Source organism: Callorhinus ursinus, unplaced genomic scaffold (genome assembly GCF_003265705.2).
Source record: "Callorhinus ursinus isolate GAN/ISIS: 27379988/994484 unplaced genomic scaffold, GSC_fseal_2.0 scaffold12, whole genome shotgun sequence".
Taxonomy (NCBI): domain Eukaryota; kingdom Metazoa; phylum Chordata; class Mammalia; order Carnivora; family Otariidae; genus Callorhinus; species Callorhinus ursinus.
In genome coordinates, this window is record NW_027397074.1 from 11195198 (window position 1) to 11213531 (window position 18334).

Consider the following 18334-nt stretch of genomic DNA (forward strand, 5'->3'; position numbering starts at 1 on the left):
TTAATGCAGTAGGAGTATAGTACTAATATTGTTAGTGTAGTTCTAGATCAGAGGAGATTTGGGGGGAACTTTTGACGCAGAAAAACAGAAGAGAAGGCAAGTGTTTCCTCTTCTTTTTGTGGAAAGAAGCTTGTCTAGGCAAATTTTAAAAATTATTATTATGTCTTCTGCCACATGGTCAGAATTTAAGAGCATGAGCTTTGATCATACTGACAGGATTTGGAATCCTAGCTCATTCTAGAGTAAATCTAAACAGTCTCAGCTTTTGCATTTGAAAATAATGGGTTCAGTGCGCATACCTCAACTCATAAGATTGTGACCATGAGAAGTGAGATTAAGCAGGAGCTCAGTTACTTTCTCTTCCTCATCTTGTGATTTTATTTGTCATGCCCCCAACCTCTTCTGCAGGGTTTTCCTGTCAATCACTGCTCCATAATGTCTTTGAGCATACCTAGCCCTGATAATGAATTTGCCTCGATTTTCTTTCCAATTCTAGACATGTTCTAGGATACAAAAATACTTCGAGTCTCTCTCTTCTATAAAAACACCTGTGTTCAATCAGGAGTTTCTTAAGCATTTGGATAGATTCACACTGCGGGCTAATCATTGATAATCATTTAATGACTCTAAGATATCTCCATTTTTCTTAAAGAGATGTATACAAACACAATGACTCTTAATGTGGTGGGATTTTAATAAAACCAATACATCCAAATGAAGGGAAAACTACAGACATTGTGAGGGAAACCACTTGAGGACAGGAAATCCACCATCAGGGTAATCGGGATCAAGTCTTGCAAAGTTTTGGTTTTTCCCCACTTCTCCACTTTTTCCTTTTTGGGACAACAGATTCTCTAAAGCCACCAGGACTTGTTATAATATCTATTCCAGTGATAGCAAGATCACTTTCTCAGAATAGAGAAATAAGGAAAAAATGTTGGGCAATAACATAGCAGGTATCTGTAAGTTGGGACTAGCTATTTAGAAAAAGGCTTGAATATTGTTAAATAACCAGTCACAGATCAATTACTAGCAACCCATAGTAGATTTGAGGAGACAGAATGGTAATTATAATGTTCGATATTTTCTATGTAGGAGAAACCCAGATGGTGTAGTTAGTGTTAACTTAAGGACTTTTTAAAAGGATAACTTAAAAAATATAAATGACTATCATATATGACTGATATAAATTATGAACATTTGTAAAGTAAATTAAACTGTATAATCAAACACATAATGAGTCAGATTAGTCAACTGGTTGTAAATAAAGGAACGCTGCCACATTTTTTGATTGGCATTATGTAATCCAATCAACAATATTGTTAATATTTTTTAGTATGATATTAAATGAAACACTTTAATACCATCAACTGGAAAATCTCAGCATACTACTTTCAAAAACAAACCTTAATATATGCTAATTTTTAAATCAACTTATTTTTACTAGATTAAAACAATTTTCAGCCAAGATCCATCTTGCAATGCATCAAAATAGCTATTATAGCAGAGCTGTCTATTTAAATTTCAAAATATTCAATCTTTTCTATGTGAACTTTGATTTTACCTGATGCAATTTCTAGTTCTATTCCTCTTCTGGAAAATCTGAGATGTGGACAGAATGTAAAACAATATAACAAGAAGAAAGGAACAAGGGTAGAAATAAATTTAAGGAGAGCTTTTCATCTTGTCTAGGTGAATAGAAATCTCATTTGGAAAGCCTGTACAAGTGCTGTCAATTTAAATGCAAACAAATAATAGTTTATAAGAAACATAAAAAGAAAGAAAACCAAATCTAGAGAACATATACATATACTAGAATAAGTCTAAGTCTACTTAACATATTTGAAAAACAAAATTATGTGTAAGTTTGAGTCTAAAGAAACTTCGGGCAGTTAGAAGTTAGATGAACAATTCAGATAAATGGAGATGTTTGGCATCATCTTACCAAAACATCTGGTGCTTGATATATTTTTTTTTTCCTAATCTGGTATGGAAGTGTAGGGTAAAGAGAGCCTGATGTCTGGTAGTTTCTAAAAATGAATTCAATTAAAAATGTAGAAGAAACCTTTGCTTTTTACTGGGCTATAGCTACATAGCATAAAATGCAATTAAACATACAGAAATGCAGAGGTTTTGATAAACTGGTACAAGTATTTTAATAGTTCTTTATCAGATGCTTGAAACAATCTGATTTTTCAGATTCAAACAAACAAAAAAAATTTACTAATTTTTTTCTCTTGAAACAGTCTCCAAATAAGAACATATCAGTTCTCTTACACTGAGCTAAACCTGCATTATCTCCAACACGTTAATGAATAAAGTGCTTTTATGACTTGATATCCAAGGCTAGATCTCAAAGTAACTTCAAGGCATCTCATGATTTTGGTCCTATTCTTTACTTTGCCTCTCAAAGTCCTTAACCATCTGCTTCTTTCCAAATGTATCTCCTGTCATTCCCCTTTGTACACTTTTCACGGAAGCCCACTTAGACCAGTCACACTGGCTCCCTTGGGTTTGGCTTTTTTTTTTCTCCTGAGCTGTAGCTGGGCCCGTTCTGATTTTGTCATGCCTTTCTCTGCCCCTGTCACTTTCTCATATCAAAATTGTACTTGTCCATAAAGGCCCAGCTCTGATTGCACCTGCTCTGTGTATTTTCCTCATCTTCCCACTCAGAAGCAAGCTCTTCTCTATCCGTACTCTCCTAGCACAAGATCACAGGTCTGTTTCTGCAATGACCACTTTCTATCCTTGGCTGTGGTTGTCACATTCATGTTGCTTTTGGAAGCCAAGCCTGTGTTTTCTCCACCACAGCCTTCTCAAAAGCTTATCCTGGAACTATGCTCAAGCCATATTTAATGAAATAATAAAATTAATAATTCTTTCCCTTAACAACACAACTCAGACATCTGAATGATTAAGTAGATATTTTACTTTTCACCTGGCTGTGTGCATTATGCAAATCATAAATCTCTCATTAACACCACTTGATGTGGGAGGGCTATTTTTTTTTTCTCCATGTTTTGTCAAGGAAACCTGGGGCAATGCAATTTTTTTTGGGGGGGGTTTAAAAACAGAGATGCAACTTTAATCTGTTATATGGTAGAGAAAAACGTGATCACTCAACTAGGTATTTTATTTTTTCCCAATCCCTCCAAAACCGGTTTAATTGAAAGGAATATTTAATGATAACCCACTAAACATGGGAGTGCATAGTTTTGTGAATTTAAAAAAATCTTAACAGACCATGGATATTTTATATATGTATTTAAATTGGAATGATAGTAGTAAATAATATGTATAGTCACATTCCATGGGAGAACAAGAGGGTGTTCTTACAGGCATATTTGTGCTGGTTCCAAATCTGGGTATACAGACAACTGGTGAACTCTGGTTTATATTTAATATATTTAAATATAAATATAATAATATTTAAAATAATATTTTATAACATTAAAACTAAATATGACTTTCAATAGACTTATGATTCCAAATTAATAATTTAAAACTATTCTACCTTTGCTTTATTCTCTTTAAATAAGAGTTTCAGAGATCATGGACCTATTATGCTTGAATATATCATGTGCCTGTGTATTGCACATGAGAAGTGTTTCTTTTATGAAGGACTGAGGTTTAGTTAATAATAAAATGCATTTTGGAAGCCTACATTTTTGTGTCTTCTTTCTTTTTTAATTCCTATTTGTACTATCAAGTACCAACGAGGAGAAAGAATGTAATCTCATAAATATATGATGGAATAAGCCCACTCCCGTAGAGAGGGTTCCTGTACCCTAGAGGAATAAATCCTAGAGTGTTAAATCATTTCCGTCCTCAATTATTGAGGGGGCATTTCAAGTAAACACATTCTACCTTCTGTGAGGCCATTCAATCTGTTTTAAATTATTTTTTGACCTCTTCATTTTCTTCAGCTGCGAGATAGTTAGACATCATTTTGTTTTATTACTCCACTGTGGCTAACCTTAATTAAACCTGGTAGTGTCTTTTTGACTGCACATCTATCTTCAATTAGTTGGCTCTGTTGGTTTTTTCCCCCCTCAACCATACTTAAAAATGCAGATCTATCACTGTACCTACCACACGAGGGCAGCATTAGGCTCACAGTCCGTGGAACAGAACTGTAGACTTGACTTTGTATAATTGTGGAACCATGGAAATTAAAAGGGGGCAAGAACTCTAGAGATAGCCCGCTCCAGAACCATCATTTCGCCTATAGAAAAACTAAGCCCTAGAAAGATAAGTGATTTGTTCCGCGTCACACACTAATCAAGGAGAGAAAGAAAAGAAAAACTAAAAAGTGCTAATCCACTTTTCTGTCACATCCAATTGTCTCAAAGTGAGATTGTGAGGTCTCTGGCTACCTCAGAGTTCCGGGCTTGGGATGTGGGACACGGCCTTGCTGACTGTGATGTTCTATCGCTGGTTTAAATCCTTGGTCTAGCTCAAAGATATATCCAAATATTTTAGGAATAATTTATAATGTTGGTAGTCTATAATTTCCCAAATTACTTGGTGGATACAGGATTAATATTATCTTCAGAGATCAAAATATATATATATATGTATATATATATATGTATATTTTTTTCTTTTGCTAGCTTTAACTTTAACCTAGCTGGACATTATGTGGTGACCTTTTCTACTTTCTCCCCACTGCCTTTCGCTCCATCTTTCTATTCTTATTGCTGTTTTTCTGGTTATTTTTACTAATGAGATCTTGCAGTTTTATCTCCTTTGTTGATTTGCTTTGAATGTGAACCTGAAAAGGTCAGGTTCTAAGTTCCATTGTTACCAGCATTATTTGGTAGGTTTTCCCTTGAATTCGGTCCAATCACATTTTCTCTGTTCCCTATGACAGTTTAGGGGTATTAAAATGAAAAAGAGCTTTAGAAATTTAATACTTTTTATGCTTCCCCCCCCCCAAATGGCATAGGTACTTTCAAAACAGCTACTTGTAGGAGTTTCCACATACTTCCAAATTACAAGTTTTTACAACTGAAAGTATTAAAAACAGCTCAGACTTCTACGTCATTTCTTTAAAATGGCAAATTATGGGTGAATGAATATATATATACGTATAATCTCACAAAGTTATAACCAACCATGAGAAATGGAATGTCACAATGTCTTTTTTTCCTTATAAAAAAATCAAAGTATGTCCCTTAAGATATTCCATATTCACAAAGAGGTGTGAGGCCTCTTACTTGCTACCATCCAGCACAGGGAGGAAAGCTTAGTCTCGTTCACACTCTTCCTTCTCCATCCACACAGGCCTTGGGACTGAATTTCCAAGACGTTTCAATAATCAATTCAATCTCTTTTTATCTAATGCTCTCAGTAATTTGCAGGTATTTCCCATACTCACTAATCACACATTCTCTAGCTTTGTGGATAATGGGATTAATGGTAACTTCCGGGAACGGAAGTAATAATACATAACTTTAGTATAAGAGGTGTTTGGAAGTGAGAGTAAAATTAAACTAATAACATGGTGGAGAGGATTTTTTTCTTACATAAATATATGTGATGGCTCATTATGCTATAGTTCTTATATTTTTGCTAGAATGTGGCCTTTTAAGTACATCTCCCTTTTTTAAGCTTTTTGGCTCAGAACTAGTTTTCAAAGAAGTAAATAAAATATTTAAATGTTTAATATTTAAGTATACTAAATAAACTAATACCAACATTTTAATATTTAAAATATCTAAAATGAATACAATTTAAGTGGAAACCAAAATTTCCTAGTAACTCTTGGAAAAAAGCTCGATTAAGATATTATCATAAATGAAAATTTTTAAAAATCATTTTATCTTTAATAGATTTAGGCTATAATTCTAGTTGTGTTCAAAGAGATAGAATCAACAAAGAATTATATTAAGTACCAAGTTTTGGTTTTGTGCTAAAATATGCTAACATAATTGTTACAACACAATAAAGATTTTTATCTTTAAAAGATTAATAGGGAGAATCATATTTGGAAAAAAATGCAAGATTTGAATTAAGTTCTCAAGAGAAGCTCTTACTTTTACAATATCCATTTAATTCTACTTTGAACAACAAGTATTCTCTCTCTTGCAGTTTGTTTGCAAAACATGCAGGACTGTTTGAGTGGAAAGTAATTTAAAAATAATGTTTTGAAAAATGTTCTTACATAATCCTGAAATTGCTAACTTAGATCAAGAACACGTAGGTAACAAGGATGCTCTCCTTAAATGGAATCCAAATAGCTCGATTTATATAAACATTTTGCCCACAGCAGACTGATTTATATGGCTAACATGACAAATACTATTATTTTTCATATCATTCAAATGTAGTCAGTGGCCACAGAATTAAGAGGAGTTTGGACAATTATTTGATCAATGCATGTCCCATCCTATGGGATCTCACTTCTCTAGTTAATCTCATTAATCTCTCTACTTTCTCCAAATAGATCATTTTCAAATACTTTCTCTCCTCCTATAGGTGGTTATATCCCAGGGGACTGTAAAGATTATTAGGAAGAACCAAAGCCAGGACAAATAAAAATATAATTGATTATATTTCCAGATATTTCTAAACATGAGGATGTTTGATTGCATATAAATTTAAGACAATGGCTATGCATTTTTTTCTTTTTCAATCTCAGTGGAGCAAAACTTACACTTTTCCCATTCTTCCTAATTCTTCCCAGATATCTAACTGGTTATTCAAAAAATATTACTAGGATGGGAGATTCCCAGGGACGGTTATTTTCATCTGTTTTGTGCACTACAGGGTCACTAACTCTTTGAGGAGGTTCTGGAACATAACATTCATTCAAAAAATGTATATATGAATATGAATAAATGATGAGCAACTAATATATGTAATTCAGATAATATTGTCCACAAATGATAAATATTTTCAGAACTCCCTTTTAGCTTTAATTACTTAAAAACACATTAAATTATTACTTGAAAATTAAAAATCAAGAATTAGATAAGAGGTTAAAAAACTTAATTTTTCTCAAGTTTGAATCAGAGTGTTGATCTTCAGTTTTTCTTACACCAACAAAATTAATTTGATCTCTATGAAACTGGTAATATAGCTACTACAATAGAAGATAAAAGGAAACTATTTATAACAATTGTTTTTCCAATCAGCCTTATCTTTAAGATAAGGATGCAAATAAAATTTATTCTATCTTTATAATACACCCTCTCTGTTTTAGGTTGGGAGCAGTTTGATTAAAGCTGATTAGGCAATTTACCAGTCAAACTGTGAAAGTAGTAGTAATAAATATGGACATACATTCATAATCTGACCTAAATCAAGCCCAATAAAAGTTTAAATATTAAATGAAAAATTGTCATTTGTCAATCTTAATAATTATAAATTAACATTAGATGAGAAAGGAAAGAAGGATTCTGGAATACAATATAAGAGAAAAAAAAGCATAGAAAATTTAGAGACAAATATGACAATTAGATCTGGGAAGAAACCTCCAGTTACCCACTGTCTTTGGCTACTGGAAAGGTTATGACTGTGCATTTGTATAGATCAATGGCTCCTAAGCATTTTGATCTCAAGACCACTTTTACATTCTTAAAAAATATTGCATTCCCCTAAGAACTTTATTTTATGTGAGTTATATCTATCAATATTTATCATATTCAAAATGAAGAAAATTTAGAATAAGCAATTGATAAGCACATATTCCATTAGTGTTCAAAACAATGATGTCATAACTTCTCATGTAAATGTAGGAAAACCCCACTGTACATGAAAAAGAATGAGAGGGAAAAAGGCAAATAACACTTAATATTCTTGTATTTGATCTTGTAAGCCCTAAAAGTGCCCCCAGGACACACACTGAGAATTACTGGTCTAGATCTACCATAACAGAAATGAAGTATTAACTATGAAAATAGAAGAACCCAATTAGCATCAGCTTTTTTTGACAGTCATCTTAAACCGCTATATACAGGATTATTCTATCATGCCTTTCATTTTTTTATTTTATACTTATAGTAAAAAATATCAAGCTGTTGGGCTTTCTTAAAAAGATTTATTATTATTGATATTATTCTTATTAACCTCTCTAGCTTTGGAATTTGTTCCATCCAGAACTTCATAACTCTACAAAGTAGAAGGTCTGAACTAAAAATTATATGTATCAAAAAATCATGCTTGTCTGTTCTACTCTTGCTTTAAAAACTACTTTATGGTTTGCAGAAACCCACAATAAATAATAATATTTGGCAGGCATAAAATAACACACATTCTTCCAAAAAGGGGTTTTCTCTACATAAAGTCTTTGCTGGTACCTTAATAGTTGGATGAAGCCAAAATAGTGATTCAATAGTTATTGACTTTATGAAATGTCATCAGCAATGAGAATGCTCTATAACAAACTAAAAGCATGTAATAGATCCATATAGAAAGAAGTTTCAATTATATACTATAAAAAAGTCCATTTTTTTTAATACCTTTTTCTATAGATTCCAAATTCATTTTATATAGTCAGGTAAAATTATAATGTGACCTATAGAACTTCAAATAATGTGGTTTTCAGTCTGAAATGTGTTCAGGAGGAAAAGTGGATTTTGTTCCTGTACTCTTTTAAAAACAAGTATAGCAGAAATTTTAGTTCACTGTTTTGCTTATAAGTTTAAAAAAAGGGTGCCATGCTCCTTTTATCAAGCATTTTCTTCTTAAAAATGTATGTTTTTGGGGCACCTGGGTGGCTCAGATGGTTAAGCGTCTGCCTTCGGCTCAGGTCATGATCTCAGAGTCCTGGGATCGAGTCCCGCATCAGGCTCCCTGCTCCTTGGGAGCCTGCTTCTCCTCTGCCTCTCTCTCTCTCTCTCTCTCTCTGTGTCTCTCATGAATAAATAAATAAAATCTTTTAAAAAAAAAAACAAAAAAAAAGAATCATTTCTTAAAAAAATGTATGTTTTTGTTTGATCTGTAATATCACTATTTTGATTACTGTTTAAATTATCAATTTAATTAATTTTTAGCCTTCAGTATCTCCATGGAAATCTTCAGTTATCTTACAGTATCTTAAAATACATTGAGTTATAAAGCTATGACTGTCTACATTATTCCTATTCATATATCTAAAAAACTCAAGACCCCGATCAAAATTCTGCATTTCTGATATCGTATGTTTTCATTTAAAATCAGTAAGTATCTTTTTTTGGCTCCTCAAAGATTAATTGTATATTTATACATTCAACACAGTAATAAAAGAAAAAGAAAAAAAGGATATTTTCAGAGTCGGCTCAGTACACATGAAGGTTCCTTTCATCCTATCCCACTAACTAAGCCCCCCATCTGTCCGCCCCCTCCCATTATCTTGCACAATGCAGAATAGGTGAAATATCATGGTTTTACATAATGTAGTACATGCAGATGAGAAGTGGAAAAACTCAAGTAATTCATGGGTAGTTAGATATCTGGACTTAGGCAAAGTCTAAGACAGACTGGCAAAGGTTACTTACTGTTAAGTAACCAGATGGTGCCTTTGACATTCCTCTGCCTCTCCTTAGGTAGTGTTTCCCACAGGTCCATGATCCCTCCTACCCAAGTGAACACATTCCCAGCCCCATGCTCATATTGTGCCTTTTGTCCAGGGTCCCGCACTGTGTCCCCATCAGCCTTCTCATGTTCCATGCTTCTCATTTCTTTCCTCCATCAGCATTTACTTGCCTGTCTCATTTCCTCAGGGTCCTGCTCCCTGGTGGTAATTTGATAGAGTAACTTTTTTTTTAAAAATAATTTCTTCAAGCCCAAATAATTTGCATTTTAAAAATTAAGTTGAACTTTGTTAAAGATATATCATAAGCAGCATTTGAAGGGACTTTGCCATGTTAAAACTTGATCATGTCTTCATAGTCACATCCAATTATATAGGCCCATAGCTAGATCGTTTGACTAAGGTGCAGCCATATTGAAGCCAAGTCAGATACTTGGGTAGACCAGTTGGTCTTTTTATTCATGTTAGATGAAATGAACATATAAATCCCCAGTGTGAACCGGACATGTGGATGGCCTGTTGCAGACCCACAGCTATTACTGGAAAAGAACAAAAGTACCCATGATAGTAGATTGGTGGATTCACCTTTGTGAATAAACATCCATAAACAAGAGACAGTGTCACATGGTCAGAGCTATGTACATTTACTGTCACTTTGCATGTATAGCAGAGATATTCCTGGCAATAAATGTTAAATGACTAAAGAAAGATTTTAAAATGCGTAATCATTCTTAAGAAAATATGGAAACTCTTAAAAAACATTTAGAAGAGCATTTTGATCTTCACAGACAACAAAGAAAACCCTTGTCCCCAGAAAAACAGGCAGAGAACTTTGAAAGCTGATATTATCCAATTTGAGTCCCTCAGATTTTGTTGGATGTTTACTGTGTTCAGATCATTACAGTTTCAATTTTCTTTTCATTTTCAACTACCCAAAGTTTTATTTGTGTTTTTACATGAACACATTGAAATGAAGAATGCAAATCTGTTTTTATTAACCTCTTACATATGTGACAGGGAAGACTTCACCTCCAAATGAACTCACTTTGATTTCTCTTCTGATTTCTCCTTTACTTCCTTTTGAACCCTCTCCTTCCCAGAAACAGAGAACGCTAAATTCTTTCTGACCAAAAGTGACCATCTACTTCCAGTCAGAAGAGAATGGGACACAGATTAGCTATCGCCCTTTGTCACCAACAGTACCCTCTACTCCCGGTGCCCGTCCCGCTTCCCAGCCCGGCCACCCCCTACCACTTGCCCAAGAGAGCAGCTCCCACAGAGTGATGGCTTAGTAAGAGTTCACCACGACAACCTGCAGATATGAAACTCTTCTGTAACAGGTGCTGAAAATGAGCCTTATTGAAAGCGGAGTTTCCAGCAGTGGTCTGTGGAAGTAGCTTCAGGCTTTTCTCCTACAACTCAGCCACTCCAAGGAATGCTTAATCATAATTCCCGCACACAACTTATTCAATGGTTCATCTGCTCTCCTATCCTCTCCAACCCGTTCCAATGGCTCTTATATCATTTCCCAGGGTGGAGGGACATTTCTCCTCAGCCTCTGTTACTGTTCCTAATTTTAAGATTCACATAAAATCTTAGTATCAAACAAGAATATCTCAGGAATTTCAAAAGCCACTTAAAGTGTGAAATAGTGGATGTCAACTAAGTTAATTTTTAAGGTTTAAAGAATGCCTCAATCTGATTCAGTTTGAGTATGGTTTAAAAAAATAACTATTTTTTAAACTCTCCTCTCTGGTTGCTGTCACCTTCTAAAATGGTGGAGCCTGTGTTTAGTCAAACCAACTGGCTTGGAACAAAATCATTTCCAGGGATTTCTAAATACAAAAGAGTTGTTTAGGCATCAGGATTATCTGGCACAATCTGTCTAATCTTTCTTTTCAGGGTTCCTAGCGTGCAACTAAACCCCGGGCGAGGAGAGAAAGTTCTTTCTGGCTCACTCCATAATTCTTGCTTGACTCATATTTTATGCTACTTCAGGCAGAAATCTGCTGAGAAGTTCACAAAAAAACATTCAAAAGGCTCTTTTGGGACAATTTCGTCACCCTTGATAGAAATGACTACAGATGTACACACGGTCTCTACAGACTCCGCTTACTGCCATACTGGGCTCATGCATGAGAGGGTTTTATTTCCTTGGGTTTGTGGCAGCTTAATTTTCAGCCTTCAGAAAAAAAGGATCATGTAGGGAGAGCAAGTCTAAATTGTATTCTGCCATCATTTCTAGCAACCTCTCATCATTTGTAAGAACTTAAGTGACAAATAACAAGTATGTAAACGACAATTGTTTTTACTGAAATCAGAAGAGTTTGATTTCAGAGGAGCCAATGTATTTAGGAAGCAAAGGTTTAGGCCTAGAACGAGGGTCCGGTTGCCAATTCTAGAAATTTCTGTGTATTCTATCCATCACCCCAGCCCTCTCTCTGATTGCTCACTCAGAAAACGGAGATAAGAATATCTGCCATGCAGACCTCCTCTACCAGGTGTGATCAATGAGAAGATGGGTGACAGAACACTCAGTACCATGTGAAGAACTGTTCAAATGAAGGGCATTATCATCAGAATGCAGATGGGACTCTGTGAACTCCATTGTGAGGTTTGAAATGGAAGGCTTTTATCTAAACACTTAAAATTAATAATAATACTTATTTACGCAGTTAGTGAACGAGAACTTGTTGGCTCTTGGTATGTTTCCATCTCATACCAATTTTTCTACACTTTAATTCTACAGCATTTTATACAAATTTAATCCTATAGCATGTTTACTCTTAATTGGCAAAATGCATGGTTGAATTATATTCTTGGTACATTTACAGTAGCAGGGAAATAATTATGTTTTAGAAAACGGCATTTCATCTTCAGTACCAAATTAAACAAGAAAGCAGGCTATGTTATCTTGATTATTTCAATAGAGAATGGCTTCAGGATTCAGTCACAGCACCTTATGTGGATGAGAATATCCATTACAGCATTATGCAAAGAAAGGGAATTAAACATATTTTGTACAAATTTTAAGAACCACGTCAAAAAAATCAGACAAAATATTACATAGTAATACTGAAATCATGATAATTTAAAATAGAGTGAGATAGGGAAGCATTTCATTACTGTGACATCATTATGGAATACTTGAAGAAAATGAGTAAGTGTAAGAAACCAACTGAACTCATTTGATAGAGAAAAAGATAAGAGGAGGGATTTTAAGTACTTTTGGGAAGTAACAGTAAGCTAATTAGAAAACGGAATCTATGCACAGGGGATAATTACCTGGCTAATTCAGAAAACATCACTGTGCTTTATGCTACATACATTTTCCACTGCCCCTAAATATCTGATTTGCTGGGACAAGAACGTATTAAAAATGGTAGTTTTTGGAGAATTAGGAGAAATACAACAGGAAAGTATAAGGCTTGATTTTAATTTGGGGATGAGTAGAGAATCGTAAAATCAAGTATTTTCAGGTTGGAAGGGACTGAAGGGGGTACCGCTATCCAATTTTTTAACTTATTTTTTTAGAACCCTTTATTTTATAGTGTTTCCGAATTAAATTTGAAGATAATTTTATAATCACCCTCGTTTGATTCCTGTCACTGGTGGTGATACTCTTTTCTTTGGGGAAACTCCAGGAGTGTTGGGGTCTAGCTAGGGATGGTTACAAACTTGTTTTCCTTTCTGAACACGGCTACGGAATCATGTTTAGATACACCTCCAAAGCCAGGGCTCAGGGGATTTGTCCTCCTCTATCCAGGAACCCGAGACTACTGTGGAGTAGATCAGATGTGGGAGCCAGAGACTGTGGTCGTATTGCCTAGAAGAGCCCAACCCCAATTCACACTCACATGTTTATGTACACTTGGTGCTTTCATTTGGTCATAATTTTCCATCTAGCTAATGATGTTTCAACATCAAACTTGGTTCCGCTCCCAAAATGTTCTATCACAGAGGCCTCACTAGCAACGGAACAGTAACTAGCCATACTCTATTGCAAGGAATCAAATGAGAAAGCAAAAACTGACACACTCATTTTAAGCTGCATCATATAACAATGGCTCAGAACCCAGTAGTTTATGAATGAAATAAAGATACTTTATTTATTACACAGGCACTTGGATATTCACATGCCCAACACATCTGATACACTTAACAGCTATGGAAACATGGGTGGAAAATGTCTGTTTGTAGGATCAAGAGAGAACTTTCACCATGTAAAGGTGAATTAGTGCATTAACAATTTTCCCCTTACTTTCCTCTAAGAATTTCCAAAATCCACTGAAGTTTTAAAAAGTTACACTTGAAATAATATGCAACAAAAACTGATCTACATTCCAACTGGTACGCTAATTTGAATTTTGAGCAGTTTAAACTTTTATCACAATGCAACATATTTATAGTCATGCTTGAACAGATTAGGTTAGTAGCATGCATTCCATTCTGCAATATGAATATTGTTAATCTAGTTCCCAACAGAAGTCAAAAGATGCCCAGTGCATAGAAAAATACAAATCACTGTAGTCATATATTATGGGACTGATTTGGGGACTTACACAGTGATGATGAAGTCCTGAAATGCCATGCCCACAAAAGCACATCAAAAAGTGGATAAACAGATTTGATTAGACAATCTCTAAAAAATTAAAAGATGAGGGCTTTAAATGTGGGGGATGTTCTTGCTGTGTGCTTTGCATAGCGCCTTTCTGCTCACCTCCTTCTGGCTTGACTGGTCCATCAGACACCACCTTCCTGAGGGCTAGCTGGCTTTGGTCTTGGTTGCCATTGGCTGGTGGAGGCAGATTATCAGACTGAGTTCTCTGAATGGGGAGGACGCCCGCTATGCTGTGTCTGTGCTGCTTCCTGGCATGATTAGACTGACCGCTTTTATGTGCTGCTGTGGCAGTGTGGGTGGAATGGAAACCCAGAGTACGTATCCTCGGATGGAACCAGCTTCAATGTCACTCATGCAAACAGAAGTGATCTTTTGCTCCATCTCAAGAGGCTGTGTTTTCAAATGCCAAAATGACATCACATGCACAGCACTAGAGGGGTTAAAACTGGCTGTTTCTCGGGAAATGAAGACTTGGGGAGATGGGGATAACATCGATCTCTCTCCATGATCTGGCTAAGGCTGCTTGGAAGCAAAAGGGCAGCTCCGTTCGTAAGATCTCTGCACTCGTTCAGTTTTTCCGTATCGACTGACTACATTTTTGCAAATTAAATGAAAATACAGCAATTAAGATGGGTGAGTTGTTATTCTTTAATTGGCCTCTTGCCTGTATAAGGATTTCCAGTGGTTAGAAAAGAAAATAGCCTATTAATTCTCTGATATCATATTCAAAGTATGATCCAACAGAATGGACCCGACTGTGCTCCTTAATGAGGGGACATCACCTCATCACATATGTCTACAGATATAATTAATATTATGTACTTTTTGGAAAATGCAAGACATGATTTTCTTCACAGATTTTTTTTTTCCCCTAAAAGACTAGAAAATTTCCCACATGGAAAGCTACAACATTTCACATGCATAATTCATTAAGGTTTCTAAGCTTGAAATGGCTATCCCCCCCCGCTCGGTTGGAGAATTCAACTGTTGGTCGCATTACTCTTCTGCCCGACAAGTTTTGGGTGTTTTCAGATGCGAGAATCTCATCTCTAATCTGCTCTAAATGCTTGTGTGTGTGCTTTTTTTTTTTTTTCTTTTTTTGGTGTAATGCCTGGAAAACTGGCAGCCACTTGTGCTCATAATTGCCGGATTCTCAAGGATATTTAAGCGCACACGAAAAGGACACACGACACTGCTTTGCCTGCAAACGTCACAGACACAGCTACCAAATACTATGAGCCAGGTTGGAGGGATGGTGGAAACAGAGGGGAAACAGCCAGTTTTATTGCCGTCCACGTAAATAAATAAACGAAACCAAAAATCGAAGTAAGAAAGAGCAGATTTATGTCTTGGTACTGTTGTGACACGGACAGAGGGACAGAGGATGGAGGGAGCAGGGTCTGCCAGAACACGGAAAGCGAACGGGAAGGACAGCAGGAGAGAGAGAGGCAACAGATGAACATTAAGCTGCCATGCTGAGGAATTTATTTGCGTCTTTTACTTGGTTGCAGGCGGAGCTGCTGCACTGCGGCTTCGGCAGCGGCTATGGCAGCCCCTGCATCTTCCAGGTGGCTCTGGGTGACGCTGGTTTTGCTCTGACTGCGCGACGGTCCGTGAGAGCGCAGGTGGCCTTCGGAGGAGGATTTCGAGCTACCGGGACTACTGTGGGATTTCTCAATGGTGGGAACCTGCATGTCTGGTTACAAGAGGGTGAGACGTGAGTTAACAGCGCTCCAGCGTTCCTCCTGGCAAGCTTGGTCTCACATAATTTGAGACTGTCTAAGATTTATGTTAATTCTGTTTCCTTTTGGGCTCATTTATGCAACTGCTTGTCACTCGGCGGTGTGATTAAACATTGGGGGAACAGTTGTGGGGAGGAACGTCAAAAGGATAATCATGTCGAGAAGACAGAAGTCTGAGAAGAGGACATACATCTATCTAACTAGCCTCATGGAAATGCATATGTTAACTTTCCGTTTCGCCAAGCAACTGCTAATTCTAGGAGGGACCAGGCAAGAGACAAGAGGCTCCCACGGCCACAGAGGAGTTTCCAGTGAAAATGCAGGGAATGCCTGGATGGACGGGTGTGAGTCACCAGGACACATTAACAGTGGAGACTGGAGAATCGTGTCTCAGGGGATTTCAGAGAATGTATATACAGATCCCACATTTACTATGGCCATCAGAGACAGAGAGAGAGAGATCTTTATGCTAATGATCTTCCAGAAAGTTAATCAGGACAGAGTTGATTTGGCCAAGTGGGATCCATAAATGATCTATAAAGCTCACTCATAAGTCATCTGTAGCCCTCATGGTAGCCCGTGGTTTGTCATATCAACTCAGTGGCCTACTGGACTCGGCCTTGTGGTTTTCCATCTCCAAGAACACTTGCACCTGTGACCCATTCCTTTCTAATGCACAAAGAACCACTTTTCAATTTGATGTACTTTCTGAGGAGAGAAGGGAGCAATACTCAGGGCCAGTATAAAAATTTAGAGTTGACACTTATAAATAGTTCAGTATGCCTAGGTGAGATACTACATGGTTATCTCATCTAGGCAGCAACTCGGTTTATGATGAAGATTAATGTTGTGTGGTAGGATAATCGGCAATGAACCTCTCAAAGGAAAAGCTCATTCAAATGGGAATTCTGTGTGTATTACCAAACCCAATGTATAACATTACCATTTCAAAAATAATGATAGTAGTTTAAAAAAATCATAGAATTAGCTCGAGGCCAACATTTAGGAAAGGTTTAAGTAAATTTCAACATACCAGTTGTTTTGGTGACATGGGGAAAATGTTCTTGGTATGGTAAGTAAAAAGCAGGATGCAAAATTATATATGCTCATATATTACATCTATAATGTATGAGTAAGAATATACCTATGGAAAAATAGGGGTTTAAACAATGAGAAGAAATATGCATAAATGGTAATGATGTAAACCTAATTATGCACTGATCTGAAACTAAAGCCCATTTTTCCTGATTCCATATCCATTACTGTTTGCAGGATATTATATTACATACTTTCCAATAGAATCCAACATCATAAAATATATTAAATATACAGACATTCATATTCAAGAAGTTACTGAGTGAACAAATAGAAAAACGTTTTTTCTACTTGAAATATCTCCTACCCTTGGATGGGTCAGGGAAGATACCATGACTTCTGCTTTTGATGACAGATGGTTTTGGAGACTGTTGGCTGCCCTGGCTGGAATGAGCCTTGCCATGATCAATGCTTTCAGTCTGTTCTTTGAGAGAATACCATCTTGGAGTGTTATCGAGATGAGATGTGCTAGATAAATCAATCAGTACCTGAAAAAAATGCAGTAAGTCAATGAAATTGATATAATTCATCCATTACTTTTTTCTGTGATCTGAAATTTATTCAAGGATATAAGCCAAAAGACATAGTATGACTTTGAGGATGACAAGGCTGTCTTCCTCATTTTTCTTTACCCATGACACTGGGAACAACATCTTGTGCATATTAGATGCTTAATAAACATTTGATTAGGGGCACCTGGGTGGTGCAGTCGGTTGGGCATCAGACTCTTGGTTTCAGCTGAGGTCATGATCTCAGGGTTGTGAGATCGAGCCCCACACTGGGCTCTGCTCTGCTCTCCCATTGCCCCTCCCAACTGTGTACCCTCTCTCTAAAATAAATATATTTTTTAAAATGAACATTTGATTAAACTGAACTGCATAAGATCTTCGACTATAAATTATTTGGAGATGATGTGAAAAGGTAGTCACAACTCAATCTCTTTATGAATGAGAGCTCTCTTTTACTAAATGAACACATTTTAGTACTAGGATATATTTTTTTTAAACTTGGATATCATTTTTAAAGGTTGCTTTTAGTTATGAGAGGGACAAACTAAAAAAGAATGGGTAATTTGCAATTACTTACTAATTCCCTGTATTTTAAAACATACTTTAATTCATATTTGAAATAGGGGTATGACTAACAATTTACGAGAAAGCACTGTGTCATGGTTTGACTGGCAGCATTTTTTCCTTTCTTAGTGGTTCATGAGTAATATCCCATTTTACAATTGCTGGCATTTTAGATTTGATGAGATATAAAAAAATGAGAACCAACACAATGGATATATGCTCTAGGTTCATGTCAATAATAAATTACAAGGACTATAATAAATCAGTTTTCTGAAATGAGACATTA

General features: G+C 35.9%; 1 protein-coding gene across 3 annotated transcripts in view; it reads right to left on the bottom strand.

Moving 5' to 3' along the window:
- Positions 1-18334, bottom strand: part of PCLO (piccolo presynaptic cytomatrix protein) — a 391109-nt gene that overhangs the window by 46844 nt on the left and 325931 nt on the right. For all 3 annotated transcript variants that reach the window (XM_073898726.1, XM_073898725.1, XM_025872800.2), the window contains 2 exons: positions 17283-17463; positions 15640-15834 (listed from right to left, as the gene is read on the bottom strand). In XM_073898726.1, the coding sequence (XP_073754827.1) occupies positions 15640-15834; positions 17283-17463 (376 nt within the window). The remainder of the gene's footprint in view (positions 1-15639; positions 15835-17282; positions 17464-18334) is intronic.